At 51.7% G+C, this 18,981-nt stretch overlaps 1 protein-coding gene across 20 annotated transcripts in view; it reads right to left on the minus strand.

The window, feature by feature from the left end:
* Positions 1-139: 139 nt before the first annotated feature.
* The window catches only part of LOC133357424 (DISP complex protein LRCH3-like), a 58,829-nt gene continuing 39,987 nt past the window's right edge, over positions 140-18,981 (minus strand). For 9 of the 20 annotated variants that reach the window (XM_061575357.1, XM_061575354.1, XM_061575356.1 and 6 more), the window contains 13 exons: positions 18,838-18,912; positions 17,107-17,229; positions 16,021-16,063; positions 14,717-14,878; positions 13,844-13,891; positions 11,492-11,551; positions 10,668-10,742; positions 9,117-9,189; positions 7,757-8,053; positions 6,867-6,985; positions 6,080-6,226; positions 5,005-5,082; positions 140-4,201 (listed from right to left, as the gene is read on the minus strand). In XM_061575357.1, the coding sequence (XP_061431341.1) occupies positions 4,082-4,201; positions 5,005-5,082; positions 6,080-6,226; positions 6,867-6,985; positions 7,757-8,053; positions 9,117-9,189; positions 10,668-10,742; positions 11,492-11,551; positions 13,844-13,891; positions 14,717-14,878; positions 16,021-16,063; positions 17,107-17,229; positions 18,838-18,912 (1,420 nt within the window). In that variant the 3' untranslated portion in view covers positions 140-4,081. The remainder of the gene's footprint in view (positions 4,202-5,004; positions 5,083-6,079; positions 6,227-6,866; positions 6,986-7,756; positions 8,054-9,116; positions 9,190-10,667; positions 10,743-11,491; positions 11,552-13,843; positions 13,892-14,716; positions 14,879-16,020; positions 16,064-17,106; positions 17,230-18,837; positions 18,913-18,981) is intronic. The other 11 variants (XM_061575365.1, XM_061575364.1, XM_061575359.1 and 8 more) reach the window with 9 other exon arrangements.

Genomic DNA, 18,981 nt, shown 5'->3' on the forward strand with positions numbered 1-18,981 from the left:
ATTTTCGACGTGCTTTGTTTTGTCTTTTGGCTTTCATCGTCTCGGTGATCCAGTTCACTCTTGCAAAAGCGACGCCACTCCGGTCGCTTGAGTTGTTGCCCGCTTAAGCGAAATAAACTCGGAACCGACAACAAGAGAGTAACGGTACACACTTTAATGAAAAGCTGAAAACATCACAGTGGAATATAGTACAAAATACATACATTAAGGTGCTTTTGTACACAACTTGCCCGGCCACGTGAAGTGGAGCCGTCTTTCTTTACAAATATACAAATAGAGAGAGCACGCCAAGAAGCATTCCCCCATCCCTCCTGCAGGGCGCTTCCTTCAAGACATTTACAAATTATGCCACCGAATGGGCCGAAACCAAATCACCGGTGAGTGCGCCCCCCACTTGCGTAGCACATCGATGTGCAGAGCACATTTTACCGGTAAGCCGCAAATTTTACCCACGGGCCAAATCCGAAGTATAAAACGTGAGCGCGCATATTGCTGTTTAAGCGTATATATAGCTCTTATAAACCTCAACATTACTCTGAAGTCTCCCCTAAGGCGGAGTAAAATTTTAAGTTTAATGATTCCGTTAACGATTTGCTTAATTTTTTTTTATAATTATCTTTTTTTTAAATAGCACGTTCGCTAAGATGCCCAGGAGTGAAGATGGCCGGAGGCTCAGCAACGCAATTAATTGTCCATTGCCGAACGATTAAGACTGACCACTGGAAATCGATGACAAAGGCATTCATGCAAAATATTGGAATAAAAAAAATCATCAACCATCTACAAAACAATACGGTAAGAGATTACGGCATTAAAACAATAGAACGTATAACCACAGGAATTGCTATTATGACAATAACGTTATACCGAGAATAACTACTGATATACCGATACTCGCACTGTAAGCCTGGATGCAACGCATGCTTTCAAAAAAGAAGTTAGGCTGTCAATGCTGCGCCAAAATTCTCTATACAAAATATTCCGAGTTATTATTTAAAAGACTTTTTTATTTAGAGACAAGTTTCGGTATATTTACGTCTTTTTTACTCTTTAAATTAAATAGGTGTATATTATTTTCAGCTGGCTATTTGCGGTGCGTGCCACACTCGGGGTCTCTATTCCTGGCGGCCGGTTGCATCCCTGCACTCTCTTGAAAGCAGTCGGGGGTTGATCGGCGGGGTCTGGCATGGCTCCCCCCCCCCCCCCCAACGATGACTCGGATCCTCCCACTGCAATTGCCTCATTGTACTATCCGACTATCCGAGGAAGCCACCTGGGCATGTCATCTACCTTCCACCTCATGTATGGCCCCTTTCTCAATCCACTGCTGGATGAGGGTATTTGCACCCCGTTTGGGCTGCGGGGTTTAGTTTAGTTACTTCTCTACGCTGGGTCTGTGCCGGTAGGCGAAGAGGGCGGGGGGGGGGGGGGGGTCACAGACGTTGGGAGCGGAGTGCAGCGACGACAACGGGATTGGCGCACCGCCGTCCGCTGTCCGCAGCGTAGCCCTGCAGCAGCCTGCAGTGCCCGTTGCATGCGTGGCCATTGCCCATCCGAGCAGTATTCATTCATGAGGGCCAACCCTTCTTAGCTTCCCGAGGTACGACACATTCTGGGTGATCCTGCTTATAAGACCGTGACGTAGCCTGCTCAAATAACCCCCTTGTGTCTTGGCCTAAGGGACCCCCCCCTCCCCCAACTGCTATTGAGCCACAGCAGCTCTGTTGCCAATAATAGGATCGCTGGGAGTGCAGCCAGCAGCAGGAGAGCTCTTCGTTGCTTTCTGCGACTACAAACACCGGACTGTATGGCACCCAGACCAGCTGGTAGTATTACTACTTTACATGCGCACATGTCCAGGGTTACAGTTCCATTTTTATTACGGAGCCAAATATTAACAAGTTAGCTGTAGGCACTTGAAGTTTAATATATATATTTTTTGGGGTTTTTGTAAAATTATGTTTGAATTTTTTGTACACTATTCATAACGATAACATTATTTGTAATAAACTGACAAAAATAACAGTTTCAGTTGAGGCGATGGAAGGAGTAGAAACTCTTAAACGTGAAGATACACTCACTAATAACCGTAGTTCTTAATAGAGACGGGCAAGAGATCGCTTGGAAGGTGGCGATGTGAAATCAGGGATTAGCAACGAGTGTGGAATGGTCCATGCGGGCAAGGCAAGCACGGCCGAGCAGAGCTAACGATCCGGGGCTCGGCTAACGGGACTGGTCGTGCCGTCACTACCGCGGCACGGCGAGCTGGGGGGGGGTAAGGGTTTAGGGTGGGGGGGGTTAGGGGCTGCATCGCCATTTAGTGAATCGAGAAGAAAACCCAACAGGTGTTCAAAGGCGAGGGGGGTGAGGGTGTAACGCACGCGTGGGCTGTGCCACAGGCGGTGCGCGCGTGGCACCGCGCTTACACGGCGGCTGCGGCTCATCCGAGCGCTCGTGGTCAAGCACAAGCCCCCCCCCCCCCGCCGGCTCCTGCCGCCCGAGCCCCACGCATACAACAACAACAAGACACCCCCCACTACGTTCACCCCATTACGTCGCAACGGCAAGCATGCAGTAATAACGTCGTCGAATACAAAACTATATCTGTGGGTTTTTCAAAATCGCTATCTTACAATTATTTTGGATGACGGGGTGGAGGCGTTGGTGGCGGTCGGGTTTGGCAATGTGCCACGTCCACGCTTGCTGCGAGAGTTCGGGGGGGGGAGGGGGACCAGGCCGCTTGTCGATGGGTTCCGCCGAATGGGATCAAAACAACGCACCTGGCTTGCGGCAGGCATTCAGAGATTTTAAAATTCCTTTCGAAATCGCGATATTTACAAAGGGCAGCACGTTACTTCTCTTGGTCGCCGGGACTCCGGACTGACGATGAGTTGGGATTTGAGAGCGGTGGGAAATTAACAGTAGTAATCGTAATGAAATAAACCGTGAGAATAATACTACTAAAAATTGTTATGGAATGTGGAGTTGGATAAGTTGAGCTACCTGCTTAAAAATAATGAGTAAAAAATCAAAAGGTATAAAGCGCAACCCACGACAGCGACCCTGAAACAAAACAAAAATCAAAGACGGCATGGACCCTGTTGGGAGCAGCCTTCCCAACGACACGGAGAGCGGTCGGCATTGAAGCGTTCGGCTTCAACAACAACACCACCACAACGAGGCCTGTGGTGCCACCACCAGAGTGTACTCTTCATCTGCTAAAGTGTAATTTGGTCAAGGCAGGAAATGTGTTCTTTTTGCCAAAGCCAAAATAAAACTCTCAAGGTAAAAAGAGAAAATGTTGCTTACAACTGTCGGACAAGTTTTGGCTTAAAAGGTGTGATGATGAGAAAAAAACTAAGACTGAAAATTAAAAATGCGATTTAAAAAGTACACCTCGTGCATTTGGACAGCTCTATTTCCCTTCCTCTGATATAAATTAGTCTACTGTAACTGCTTGCAATTAGTCTTAGAAGCTAAGTGCTACGTGATGGCACCACGTGATGGCACCACGTGATGGTACCAAGTGATGGCACCAAGTGATAGCACCAAGTGATAGTGCCACGTGATGGCACCACGTGATGGTACTGCGTGATAGCGGCACTACACGAGTGGAAACCATCGCAGGCCTCCGTGCCATCGCAGGCTTGCAGACCCCTCGCACGCCGGCACCGTGGCCTTCGTCAAATTCGCCACCACCACCGAAAAGACGTAACGGCGCCTTCGGGCCACTTGTTGCCATCGCAAGAACGGTGAATACTATAACAGCAATGCTAATACATCTTCTGGGTCCAAAGTGCATTACGCAGCCTCGTTCACGTCGCAGTCGAAAGCGGCAGGGCCTGCTGATTAAAGTAATCGTAGTGGGTGTGTGGCTGAGCCTGGAGGCAGGGGATGCCCAGAGGGGGGATGGGGGAGGGGCAGTAAAAGGGGCCATTTGCCCTGGGCCTCGCACACAAAGAGGGCCTCACGGTTTGGCCTGCGGGTGGTGGAATTAGGGGCCTCCGCGGGGCCGATGTGGATTTTGCTTGACAGGTGATCGGGGGGGGGGGTGTTTGTGCGGGGGGTCACGGGGCGGGAGTCAGACCACGGATGCTTGGCTGGGTTTGCTGGTGGCCAGGTCGAGTAGGCACTGGACGGTGAGGGACACCTTGCTGAGGCCTTTCTCCTCCAGGATGTGGTGAGGGAGGCACAGCTGCTCCTGAGGGCGGGGGACAAACACCGACAAAAGATTTCTCTCCTTGGCCTCGACGGAATTCTTTGTCGGTGCAGCGCGCGCTGCATTCTCCAACCACGCGATTGCGAAGATCCCCCCGTGTTCAATTAGAGAGCCCCTGTGAAGGCGAGCATTGTGCATAAGGGAGTGGAGTCTGGCCAGCACGATGCCCAACTTATTCCGCAATGGTGATGTTGATAAACTGCTACCGGTGTTAATTTGAAGCTAAGTGGACCTTGGGGAGGTCCCAGTACTGGTTCAGATATCACTCTCCACTGATGTCAGCAGAACTGAACTCGGGTCACCGAGTTTGTAGCGCAGTGCGATAACCACGACGCCACCGCTCCCCACAGGCACTCGTACCGCTCTCCACACCACAAACAAACATCCCTGTATAGCCTCAACAGACTGTTGGGGCAAGTGCTGTTAGCGAGCACCTGTAAAGTCCAACATGGCACGCGAGGGGGTGGCCAGAAACCACGCCCAGCTGCCTTTGCCTCCCAAGTGGCAATGGTTACACATCGCACGAGGTACTCATTTGAGGCCGAGTCGACCTAAGGGAGGCCCAGGACTGGTGTTGGCCGTGATCGGGAATCAAAGTCAGGTCGCCGGGTTAATAGCGCAGCGCGCTAACCGCTACACCACCGCTCCCCACACGCGCGCGCAAACACACACGCACACACACACACGCACACACACGCGCGCGCGCACACACACACACACGCACACACACACACGCGGTGCAATGCAGTTCAATGTAGAGACTGGGTCTTTAGGCCCATGCCTACCTGTGGAACTCCCATCTTCTTGCAGGCCTCCAGGAAGTTCTCCACATTTCTTCTGCACTTTGCCATGGTCAGCTTAGGCTGCGTGGCAAGAACAAGAACGTTCAGAATCAGAATATTTATACTGGAGGAATCTGATGAGCTGTAAAGCTCTTTTGCGAGTAAAATTCAATAAACTTGACATTCGCCGATGGCAGAAGTGACAACAGGCTGACGATGCCATGCGTTGTCAATCCTTGTGGCCCCACGCTGTCCACATTGTCAATTTTATACTTAACACCACATGGGTGCTGAGCGTTTAACCCTTTGCCATTCTGATGACGTGCGTGTATGTACGTGCACGTCACCGCAAGACAAATTAAACTAAAATAACAGTATCGGTACCGAGACTCCCACAAAGCCATGCGGGAGGGCGTGTGGCACAGTTTGGCGCCAGATGTCGTGGAGTGCGGTCGTGTTGCTACGCTTCTCTGCGGTGAGTACAACATCTTTAAAAACAACGGCGCTACGCCTCTCTAAATAAAATTAACGCGAACCGCTTGCATACGTCTAGGAACAAGAAAGGGTTAAAAAAAACTGCTCCTTCTCATTCGGTTTAACTAACGTTTGGGGAGGCCGTCATCCAGCAATAGATTGTCCATGTATTTACAGTTTGACTGCTGTGGGTAAAGTTGCTATGCTATGTAGCTCTTTTTCGGAAGCAACCTGGCCACAAATGACAGGTCAAAAAAGTGGCTAATCACGTGTAATTTATCGCAGCTAAATACTCTAAATGCACGTTTCTATATGTGGAGCGAAAAACCAGATGACTCGAGAAAAATCACCACGACCACGAGGAGAGAGACACGCAAATTCCAAATAAACAGCAGCAGGCGTCAGGGTCGTGATTGAACCCACGGCCTCCTCTATACCAGGCGAGGTCGTTAACATCTCCTAGCCACCGTGGCGAGGAGATGTTAACGTCCATACGTCGTGACACCCCGGGCTAGCCGTGCGGCGGCACTGGCATTGCCGGAGAACTGTTGGCGACACGCAGCGGAGACGGTGTCGGCAGAGTCGTGGGCGACTGGGCACCCACCACGGCGGGCGAGGGCACGTGGATGCTGGGCACGGAGCGCGGGCGGATGTGGTTCGCCAGGTGGCACAGCACGACGCCGTCCATGAGCGCCGAGCCCAAGTTCACCGGGTCTCCCGGCAGCGTCACCTTCAGCCGGCACTCGATGTTCTGAGCGGGAAGCACAAAGCGCACGCGTGGGGCGACGCTCGGCAGGGGCGGGCGGACGGGAGGTGGCCCCCCTCCCCTTCCTGTTACCGCGAGTGCCGTTTGTTGCCCAGCACCGACGCACATTCACAGCGGCGCTGCAGCTGTACTCGCGCGCAGCCCCTTTTGTCGATCCACTGCCGGTGAGGATTATTTCACCGTACTTCACCGTACTTCACCGCGCGTCAGCGCGGGTTGGTGAAGGCGGGGAGCAGAGACTTTGAAGCACAGAAGTACAGTGCAACGATAGCTTCTGTCTGCATTGCTATCGTTGCTGGCGACCATCTAGTCCCGCCGCCTATAACACCTGTTATGCATGGTGGTCCCTTTCATCCAAGCTGATGAGCATGTGACCAAGATCAGGTGCATTCCGAGTGATTTGGTCCAAGGAGTAAGACATAAATGAGTCAACAAACTAAAGTCTGACTCAGGGAATCTAGGCGAGGCCCAAAGCAAGTAGAAGACGCCGTTCGCCAGCGACGAGCGAGTTCGGGGGTTCATCCCGGGTGGTTGGAATTGCGCCTCTGGCTGCAACTCGCCACCGCGGCGGCCGCTTTGAAATCCCCAACGCAACGGCGACGCGAGGTCACGGGCCGCCTCGCACCTTCTTGAGCTGCTCTATGAGCTCCATCTCCTCGCGCACGTGGCTCAGCTTGCGCTTGACCGTGAAGCTGGGGTCCAGTCCCTCGAAGCTGTCCATGGCGCTGCTCGGGCTGTTGAAGGCTGCAAAGGGTCGGCGGAGGAGGGGGGGGGGGGGTCAGGGCAAGGAGGCGTGGGGTGTGAGCGCGGCCCCGGGTCTTGACCTGCGTCCCCCCCCCCCCACCCCGTCGTATTTACCAGTTACGGTGCCCTACTGACTGGCGTGGTGGAGTATGATAGAAAAAACGGTCCACGACCTGCACGGTGTGGGCAGGAATCTCATCCAGCATGGGAACGACACCGCAGGGTTCTACGTGAAAATGAGTTGCAAAGGAACGGGCCCAATATGTTCCGTAAATGTAAAGAATGTGAATATTATTACGATGCTAGAGGCACATTACAGCATCTTAAGATACAGCTGCATGTAGATGCTATATGAATACAAACTGTATTGTACTCATATTCTTTGGTCTTTTGGTAAAGTTACATAGATAGAAAAAAACAATTAAATAATGAAAATAAAGTGAATAAAAAACAATAAAAATATCACGACGTTTCGATCGCAACACAAGCAATCGTCATCAGGAGAGTGCGAGCAAGTGCCTGGGCACACACACACTCACTGACACTTCCCAGGCACACTGTTCTTAAGTCATGAAAATGACGTGGAGAGATAAAACACAAAACTGTTCATCAGACGCTCGTCAACATCCGCGCCACCAAACGAGCGGCGAGGACCACCGCCGCGGCGTTCGCTCGCGACGAGCGCCATCTGCTCCTCCCCGACGCCACGCGACGCCGGCGGTGGCGGCTCTACCCCGACGCGCCAGGCCACGAGGGCGACCGACTACGTACCTAGACGCTGCTCCAGCAGCCCGCCTCCGGCCGGGCTAAACAGGAAACTCCCGGGCGGTTTGCTGGCCGGCACGGAGGCCGCGGCCCTGTGTGGGGAATGGGGCGAGTGCGTGTGCGCGTGCGAAGCGGTGGCGGCGGTGGCGGTAGTAGGGGGGGCGGCAGCGGCCGCGGGGGAGGACGGGGACGGCGTTGTGGGGTGCGTCGGGGAGCTAAGCGGCGGCGGCGGCGAGCGAGCGGTGGGGGAGGGCGATGGGCGGGAGTGCGGGGGCTGGGAGCACGGGCGCACGGAGGCAGATTCTACTTGCGAGCGACGGGGGGCGGAGAGCAGGCGTCGAGCGTTAGTGAACACACGCAAGAGGCGTTGGCGGGAACGACAGCGACGGGTGTGTTCGGTGGAAGAACAGGGAGACGATTAGATGGCAGTGGGAAACAGAGACACAACAGTTCGCGGAGGAGAAAGAGTACAAAGAAAATGCAACAATGAAGTGGAACCAATTTTAAAACAGATTTTTGTTGAAATGCTTGGGAGTGAAAAGTATAATATATAACCGTAATGTAACGGTACACAAAAAAAGCCACACCCTCACTATAAAAACATTGGCAGGAAAAAATATAAATTTTATAACCGAAAAAAGTAACGCGCCAAATATTGACAGGTTAGAGGTAGTTTGTTAAGGAAACGGTGAAAAGACAAGATGTTGATGTACACTGCTTAGCACAGGTCTCATGAGAATGCATGCAAGAGGTTTAGAATGTATGTAAAGAAACAGAATAAAACAAGTCACCACGGTTAAATCATGCTCCAAGTCGTACACGTCACATGCAGATTGAACGATCGGTGTCAACAGTGACTGAGAAAATGAGAACAGCACCACCACCATGGAATGTCTGGACGTTGTGGATGACCCAAAACCTCAAATGGCCACATTTCTATTTTGGCACCCAACATGAGGTGATTGAATCTAAATACGCAACCAACGTTCAATTGTGAGCATTGGTTTTACCCCCCCCCCCAACCAAGATAAAAATGCGGCCACATCGTCGTTGTGAAATGAGGCGATGTGGAACGAACCAGGGGGGGGGGGCGGGGGAGGGAGGGAGGGGTGCTCGGTGCGGGCGGCGGATCGAGCGATGGAACGAGGGCGTCACAGCCGCGGTGCTAGCGCAAGGCCGCGGTGCTGGCGCAAGGCCGCGGTGCTGGCGCAAGGCCGCGGTGCTAGCGCAAGGCCGCGGTGCTGGCGCAAGGCCGCGGTGCTGACGGGCGTCCGTCGTGACGGGCGGTCGGGACTCGGGAGTTGGGGGTTGTCGCTGCTGGGGGGGGGGGGGGGGGGGCTGGGGGGGGCTGCGCGACGATTCTCACCGGAGCGGAGCTTCAGGCCGAAGAGGGGAGCGTTGGAGCCACTATAAGCGTTAGTGGGGGTCTTCTCTTCGCTCTGCAGGGCGCACACGCACGCAAACATCACACCCCGTATGGCCTTAACAGACATTTAGGGCAAGTGTCGTTAGCGAGCGCCTATTGAAGGCCGGCGCGGCACAAGCCCGACCGCCTTTGTCTCCCCAGTGGCGATGTTTACACACCGCACCGGGTACTCATTTGAGGCCGAGTCGACCTAGGGGAGGCCCAGGGCCGGTTCAGATAATCGCTACTGGTGATGGCCGTGAGCGGGAATCAAACTCGGGTCGTCGGGTTCGTGTTGCCACTGATCTACTATTCCGACGGCAACTGGTGCGACGCAGCATGGCGACTGTGATCCATACGATGATTGTCCGTTAGTAGCAGCTTGGTCATGAGGGCAAGACCCCTGTTTCACATGAAGAGTATCTTTGTCAAGGTACCCCTGTGGGTTGGTGGCCTATACAGCAGCAGTTCCACTTTGCTCCTTTTCCCCCGCTGACATCCCAATTGTGCCAGCAGCGTCGTGTGGCGAGACAGAAGGACTGTGCAGCGAGCAGTGCATCACCCTGTGTCGGAAAACGGCCGCAGAGGATCGACGCCGAAGAACTACTTCCGAGGTCACTTTCAATTGACCTCTCTCCCCACGCCGGGGTTACGTTCCGCAAAAGGTGCTCGTTGCATGTCCAACTTGGGCTTTTAATTCTCGAGAGTTGGAATGTAGCCAAATTAGGTGTAAGAAGTAAATTTAAGGCGACGGGTTTTTTGTTGTGCCGTCAGTGGTGATCGGGCCGAGACCTTTAACCCGCTATACCGGAGAACCTGGTGAGATGTCGGGCGGCAGCTTGGATTCAATCCCAGGATCTCAACCATGCCAGTTCAGTGCTCTAATCCGTGAACTAGAGGGCCAACTCTCATAATAAAGACAATTACAGAGAATTTGTTTGACCTAGGAGAGACAAAAAACTATTTTTCAGGAGGAGCCTGCGTTGGGATGTTTAGCCAACACCAATGAGGTATGTTTTTAGCCACAGGAAGATAACCACGCAGAACAGCGGGGAAAACATACAAACCATACGTACGAATCCCACACAGTAAGGCGCCCAAGTTGGATATCGAATCCAAGGCCTTCTTGCTGCGAGGCACGGGTGCTACACCCACAGCACCATCCTGCCGACCTCCATATTTGACACTCTTACACACTTCTGCACGATACTTTTGACTCGCTCAATAACGCTCATCTCCAAGCTGTTACGACGGTGACATGAGATGACTCACGTCGACGGCACAAATTCACGATGCCCGATGAAACGACAAACACGGTGAGCAAACACACGGTTTTACGAGCTGGGACGCTGCGCTGCAGATGTCGTTAACTAGACCCCAACCGCGGCCACGCACGCAATGCGTCACGTTCTCCGTGTGCGACGAGCCCCGCGGTGCGTAGGTTCACCGTGTGCGACCGAACAGGAACAAGAGAACAAGGGGTGCATCATGATTTTGAGACACGAAATGTACCTTGGTGAATTTATGGGGCTGGGGAGTGGCTTTTGGCAAGGCGGCGTCAGGGGAGGAGACAGGATCAGCAGGGGACTAAAACAAAAATGATAAACCAAAGAAACGTAAACAAACGAAGCAGCAAATGCAAAATGACACGGATCAATGGACGGTCGCCGACAGTGGAATGAGCCAAATACGAATGCACGCCAGGTGAGGTCAAACACCCCACGTGTGAGAATGAGACTGGATGTTAAACACAAACTCAGTTCAGTTTGGTGGACTGTGATGACGACTTGTTTCTCAAGCTGTATTTGTACATCGTAAAGGAATGGAACATTGCAGGTGCCGGCATTGATCATCAATCGCGGTCACCGAAATGCCAACGTGAGTGGCGTCGGGTCAGGAGACAAAGTGTCCATTTGGATCTCTCGCAGAGACAAGCGATACCTCTGTATTAGACGATGGCCGGCAGAAGCGGGCAACACAGAGCTACCTCTGAGATCCCTTCAAGTGACCTCTGGTCCACACAGAAATAGGGGAGATTTTACCATTATCAGTGGGAATTTAAGAAAATTAAGTGCAGAACAGAATTAGTCATTGGTGGACAGGGCTGAGACCATCAACTGACTCCACTTGAGATACCCGGTTTAGTTATCGGCGGCTGCCTGGATTCGAAGCCAGGATTCTTGCCATTGTCTGCTCAGCGCTCTGACTTGAGCCACCCAGCCACCTAACTTAAATAAACGGTGTTTAAATGTGAGCCGCTTGATATTCACACCACAGCGATGAATGTCTCGATCCACACACACATTCTGTAGACGCAAATGAGAAGTGTCCCTTACCACTAGCAAGGCACTATCGTCAATGTGGTGTGGCTTTCTGCTTGGAGGGACGTTTACACACTGCAAGGGAGGGGATATGAACACACACGCACGCGCGCACACACACACAGAGCACAATGAACGAAACATAAAATCAAAAGGCCAAACGGCAGGTGGCAAAAGCTAGTATGATGCACAGCAGCGGTTCTCAACCTTGTTTGGCTACTGCTGTACCCCCCCATGCCTGACCTAACGTGGTTCTGAGAAATAAATGTATGAATAATGAACATCGATATTTTAACCGACTGTCTATTTTGTGAGATTTTCTAACTCAAGTGCGTGCAAGCGAAATGTGTTCGCGCTTGCTCGCTACTCTTGTAACCCGCATTGTTCACGATCACTCAGTCTAGAAAGGTTTTTAGTGCATCTTTCTAGGTTACCATATGGATTTACATTTTAATCGTAGTTATTTTATATTGGCAGATTCAGATAAGATGATTCACCGACGACTCTCACGTGTGATATAATTTCACGCACGTTTATAAATCGCCTCGCGTGCCCCCTGGTTGAGAACCACGGGTGCGCACGTGCAAACACGCACGGGCCTTTCTTTTTGGAGACGCGCTGCCGGGTGAGCGCCGCCAGAAGCCGTGCGGGTAACGCGAGTGCTTTTTTTGTTTTTTACTCACAACAAACGTCACCGAGCCGGCAAGCGCAGGGCTTGCGAAGGCGGGGAGCGTAGCCGAGCATGGCGTACAATAATACAGTACAACGACGGGTTCTCACAGAGGCCGGGAGAGTCTCACCATCGCAGCAGGGGGGTGACTGTCGCTGCGTAGTTCCCAATGAAATAATCTGGCGGGGTCATTTTTCAAATTCGGCAACTTGTCACTGAGATGTTTAACCAGTTGAGGACGAGCGAGAGCAGGATAGTCTCACTTAGTTTGCCACGAGGGGGTGATGATTGCTGCTACGTGTCATCCCCAATTGAGTAATATGCAGGGTGATTTTATAATTTTGCAAATAAACCATTTTTAAACTCAACTATTTAGATTGTATAAGGTAAGGCCCAGTGAGCTGTGTAGCTCTGTTTCAGAAGCGACCTGGCCACAAATGATAGCTCAACGAAGTGGCTTATCACGTGGAGCAGCCAAACACTCTAAACGCATGTTTAAAAATGTAGAGGGATAAACTGGAGGACCCGGAGAAAAACGCACGCGACCCACGACCTCCTGTATACCAGGCGAGGTAGTTCGTATTCTTTGGTTATTTCGGTAAAGTCACGGAGTTAGATAGAAAAAATAAAATAAAAATTTCACGACGTTTCGATCGCAACACAAGCGGTCGTCATCAGGAAAAGGGGTTATCCTCTAAAGGCAAACTGTTTATAAAGGTTTGGAGGTGGGGGTAGCCCAAGTGTGTCAGTAGCACCAGAAGCATGGGCGGGGCAGCAATGCCAATGCAGCAAAGGGCCGCCAGGAAATCACTGCACCCCGCTGCACACACCACACTGCTGACGGTAGAGGTTGATTGACAAGAAAGCACAAGTCAAGTCATGACCCAAAGTGGTTGATGACATCTTTCCGATGATTGCTGAGTCTATAACCTTCCTCTCGGTTGAAATTGTGTCTGTGTCTGTATATATGGATGGCTTCATGAACGAATCTTTGTTGATAGCCAGTAGGCTTGCAAAGTACCATCGTCTTAGAGAAATCAATTTCGCGTGAGCCAGCCGCATTAAAACAATGATCAGCCACGGCTGAGGTATTGGTCCTGCCATGGTTAAGATCTGCCTTATGTTCACGAACACGGTCAGAGACATGTCGCTTAGTTTTCCCAATGTAACTGCTGCAGCAGATACAGCTTAGTTTGTAGACGCCGGGATATTGCATGTCAGGAATCTTGTCCTTCACAGATGGGATCAGATCACGAATTTTATGTACTGTGTTAAATCGGACCTGGATCTTGTGTTTGTTCATGATTTTGGAAATCTTTTTTGTTACCCCTGCTAGGGTGATGGTTTTGATTGGATCCTCAGATGGCTCCCTCCTCACGGTTGGGGTGATGGATGTGCGGATTGTGTAATCAGAATATCCATTCGCCTTGAAATAGTTAGTTTACTCTACTCCCCTTCCTGCCATTTCCCATGGGTAAAAAGGTTAAGGAAAGTTAAATCAAACATTAAACTATTAAATATATTTTTGTAACACCTAACCGATAAAAATGAAAACCAGCGCGCGACAGAGGGTTAACTGGTGTGGGGGATGATGAGGGTTGTCGAATGCGAGCGAGCGAGCGAGCAGACGGGCGGCACGGAGGGGGGCGGCGACGGCAGCAGCAGCTCGGCATCCCCAGAGCCGTCGGTACACTCACGTCACTTTGCGGGTCGCTATCTGCGCTGTGTTGGTGGACTCCGCGAGGCTGCGTAAAGACAACGCAGAGACACGGCACACGCGGGGCAGTGAGTCGGAGGTTACTGTGATAGCGCGGGAGCTGGAAAGCCCACCTTGAGCGAGAGCATGTTAAAATGCATCCGTCACCATCATCAATATTGCTTCAGGAACCTTGAGTAGAGTAGAAAAATATTTCACACGCAAGTTGGCAACCTCGTACTGCTTGTTGTGAAAGGTAGGTGGGCTAGAGGCAAAACACGTCATAAAGGAGTAAAGATATACTATAAATTACTACAACTTTTTTTTTTATTTGACAGGCAAGGCCCACTGAGCTACGTAGCTCTTTTTCAATAGCAGCCTGGCTACCACAAATGATAGCCCAATTAAGTAGCTTATCATGTTGAATTGTATAACAGCCAAATACTCCAAAATAAGTGATGTTGATTCTAAATGTGGAGGGGAAAACCGGAGGACCCGGAGAAAAATCTACATGACCACGGGGAGAAGATGCAAACTCCAAATATAGAGCAGGCATCGGGATCAAACCCACGACCTCCTGTATACCAGGCAAGGTAGTTAACATCTCGCCAATGCATCTACCAAGCCGTCGCCGTATCTCGCTTGTTGCACACAAAGTGCCTGCCGCAGGTGAACCACGACACCTCGCTGATCTCGTTCATCACGCAGCGTAAACCATCATCATCACGCCAACTCCGCTCATCCTCGTAGCGGCGCCGGCTTTTGGCCGGCCATCGAACAAAGGCGGTCCCACCGCGTCGCCCGCTTGCCGATGCGCTTGTGCGCAAACAAGCCGGATGCCGCAGGCGGGGGTGCACGCGGCCGGCTGGCGCACCTTGGTGGCGGTGAAGGTCTGCGTGGTCGAGTGCTTGGTCAGCCGCTGGCGCTCGTCCTCGTAGCGCCGGCGGGCGAGCTGCGCCTCGTGCCGCGTGCGCTCCAGCAGGATCTGCTCGCGCTTCTTCTGGAACTCGAACTCGGCAGGCGGAAGGTCCTCCTGCTGCCACGGCGACGGGGCGGCCACGTCATCAGGCGCATCGACGACGGACGGTCCATTTAACAAAAAAAATAATCCGTTCTGCCAATTTTTATTTGAAGTGTACAATGGGCGTCACGTCGCGGGACGGAGAATCCATTGGAGACTCCCGCGGGGGAGAGAGAGCCGAAGAGAATGTCCCACAGATGCGGATACTACGGAGCTGCTTCCGAGATCCCTTCCAGTGACCTCTGGGGCAGCGCTTTCCAAGAATAATGTTCGTCGCCCGAAGGTCAAAACAAATTAAATGAAAAACCGACATTTAATTCGATGGGTATTTTTGTGGAGTCACTCGCAATAGGGCTGAAACTATCAATGCTGTGACTGAACCCAATTTAATGACTGGTGGTTGCCTGGATTCAAAACCATTAATCTCAGTAATGACGTCTGAGCCACCGGGTCATCTTATGAACGAATAATTTTTAATTACAGTAAGTTCTCTATTTACAGTAGGCAAAACAACATTAATCGACACCTATTTTACCGCTGACTTAATGACATTCATTTAGGATATGTTCCTGGCGCTCATTTTTAGGTTACGATTCGCAGAAAAAACATGAAATGAGTACCGAAATAGTTAACAAAAGATACCCAAAAAAAGATGCAAGCTTAAATAAAAAATAAGTTAATACAGTATCGGAATATTGAGAATGTGCTGGAGGTATCCGATGAGCTCTAAAGTCAAGTAATAGGCGGGGTCAGAATGTTACTCACCAGAAATGGCAGCAGAGATTACATTAACAGAGATACATTCACAGATATTACATTCAGAGAGATATATTCACAGATATTACATTGAGAAAAATTACATTCACAGAGATCACATTCAGGGAGGGCAGTACGGTACTGAGTACACGGCGATGTTGTAAACACCGAGGCTTTATTCGGCACCCGCTGGGTCAGTGCGTCGTCGAGCATGCTGCCCAAACCCCTGGCGTTCTCCTCTCTCGATTTTTGTTAAAATCCACGTTTGCGGTGAACCAACGCATTTTAAATCTAATCGCGTTCCCCAATTCGTCGGCGAGGCTACAGTGAAACAACGACGCAAACAGGAGCAACGTCAAACAGGGGACCTTACTACGATTCCGTCCGCTCACAAGACTCACCTGATAGACCGTGGTATCCGTCGCCGTGACGCCGGGTTGACCGCTGAAAGTGTGGATGGCAAGACAAAGATTAGAGCGACAAGGACGACTGCTTGCTCGCACCCAAATACAGACCGAGAGGGACAGTTCCAAGCATGTACGTGTGTACGCTGAACTTCTTTCGCACCATGCGTAGCCAACCGCGACTAATTGGAGGTGCGGGGAAGTAAGTCGGAACACAGAAAGAAAAAGACAGCCAGCCATTTAAGTGCCTACTGAAGGAAGAGTTAAAACTACTAAAGAACGTATTCTATTTTACCAGGTAAGGCCCACTAAGCTATATAGCTCTTTTTCAGAAGTGACTTTCCCACAAATGATAGCCCAACAAATTGGCTTATCAAGTGGGAATTTTTCACAGCCAAATACTCTGAATGCATGCTTCTAAATGTTGAGAGAAAAACCGGAGGACCCGCAGAAAAATCCACGCGACCACGGGAAGAACATGCGAACTGCAAATCTACAGGCGTCAGCGGTTGGGATCGAACCCACGGACTCCTGCATGCCAGGCGAGGGAGTTAATATCTCACCACCATGGCGACCAAACTTTCGAGTGCTACCCATATCTGTACATCAGCTTGTCTTTTCATCCATGGTTACATTTTATGCTTAATCACATCACACATCATCATTTATCGCGCACTTTCAGATGCCCTTCTGCGGTCGTCTGGAACGCTCTTCCTTCCAATATTAGGAAGCCACTGGAGCTATGCACTTTTAAATCTAGATGGAAAACTCATTCCTTTAGAACTTTGTCCTTAGTTTGTTGTCTTTCCCTCGAACCTCCAATTAGCACAGTTGGCTGCGTACGGTGCGAAAGAAGATCAAGATATACCGTAGTAACCTTGGATCACAGACGACACTTGATCAAAACGAATCGCGCAAATTCCCCTGGGTCGCCAACCCGCCCCTCGAATACCGATAACCCCGCCTCCCCCCTTCATCACGCACGCGCCGCGTCCCACCCATCACAACCTCATTTCCCCAACAATACTTCTGCAGCCATTTCTCGCTTCGCGACAAAAAACGCCCGGCGGTCGCTGCCCTCACTTGCTGACGAGCCCCGGGAGCGGCGAAGCCGAGGTGCTGCCGGCGTTCCGCAAGATGCCGGCGAGCGGCGCGCAAGGTCCCCCTCCTTCTCCTCCTCCTCCGCCGCCGCCGCCGTGCCCTCCACTGCGACAACCACACGGACGACGCGACCGCTCACCGAACCTGCACGCGCTGCAGCGTTGCGCCGCCCGCGTCGCTTCGGATAACAGAATTTGTAACGGGCCGTTCTCCACAAACGATTGACAGGCGCAGGAAACAACAGAAGTGATGGGAATGCAACAAGAACAGTCGCCGATAATTGCCCAAGCTCTGCTGTCCCTTCATTGGCATGTTTGTCCACCACGATTATTATACACGCAGATGGAAACTGGAAGACCCGGAGAAAACCCGCGCGTACGAGGAGGGGGCTAACGCTCAATCCCCGCAGAGATAGAAATTAGTTCACTTGCAGTACTGCCATTCGTACCCTGGCCAACCAGGAGATAGCGACCTAAATGTCCACGGGCAAGGAGGGTGCCTCACGAATTTGTCTGATCCACCAACCCTCGCCACCTCCATCAGCTGCTGCCGCTGTTGCACGAATCGCAGGCGACCGAGGACCAAACGGAGTCGCCGCAGCTGATCTAGCGGCAGCACAACGGCAACGACACCTTGCCGACTACGAATGGGCGCTGTGGTGGCGAGATGTTACCTCCCTCGCCTGGTATACAGGAGATCCTGGGTTCGATCCCGACCCTGATGCCCGTATATTTGGAGTTTGCATGTTCTGTCCGTGGTCGCGTGGATTATTCTCCACGTTCCCCGGTTTTTCCCTCGACATTTAGAAATAAGCATTCAAGAGTATTGGGCTCCTATAATTTTCCAAGTGATAAGCCGCATCATTAGGTGATCAATCTTGGCCAGGTTGCTTCTGAAAAAAAGAGCTACCCAATTGATGGTTTAGTCGAGTGCCTATATCTTGACTCACCTGACACGCCCATCACATCCCGACGCGATAACCCGCGTCGCGTAGGGATGCGACACGCACCAACACAGATCGTGATTGTCAATGTGACAAGCGCTGCATAATCCAACCGCATTTCCGACTCGTAGCGTAGGACTGCAAAAGACACTGGTGTCGGGAAGACGAACACCGCACGTGGGCACTTGACGAAAGCGTCAACGCGCATTTGGCTTTTTTCCCATTCACGTGAGAAAATGGGCAAACAAGGGGGGGTTGCTCCCTGATGCGTGACCCCTGCTTCAAAACAAACATAGATTCACAAAGACATTTCAAATGAGGAAAAAGCTGTTGGTACATGCAGTGAAACCTCACCACAAAATTCCCGCTTGGTGCGCATCGCTCTGATCTAACCGTGTATAGATATTTTTATTTTTAAGTCCCAAAAAAATCCGAATCGACAGAAACCACGTCAACATTTCCTGACGTGACTTTTTTTGGCTGCACCGAACGTTCAATGTGGCCAAACAGCTTTCCACCGAGGTTTCACCACATTTAACAAACCAATCTGTTCACAACAACTTCACAGCAGGCGACCCTCTCGTACAGACACGTTTCAAGATCACTCTGCACGGCAAACACGAGACCCGCGACCAACAACACGGCAGGACTGCGCTCGCAACGAAGCCGAAGCGTTTCGCAAACCGTCGCCCAAGGCCTGGGCAAGCACAAGGCACCCGCAGGGGTCAGAGAGACGGGGGGGAGACCCAGCGCAGGCGAGCGAGCGGTACCTTGGGGCAGAGTGGACAAACGCGGGGGGGCGGCGTCTGTCCTTGGCAGTGAAGGACGAAGACTGAGGGAGACGTCTAAGACAAACACACGGGGGGGGGGGGGGGGGGCGGGTAGGCCGGGGCGCCGGGGGACACACGGGGGGG

The sequence above is a fragment of the Lethenteron reissneri genome, chromosome 58 (assembly GCF_015708825.2).
Source record: "Lethenteron reissneri isolate LAM-NWPU_2019-01 chromosome 58, ASM1570882v1, whole genome shotgun sequence".
NCBI classification, from domain to species: domain Eukaryota; kingdom Metazoa; phylum Chordata; class Hyperoartia; order Petromyzontiformes; family Petromyzontidae; genus Lethenteron; species Lethenteron reissneri.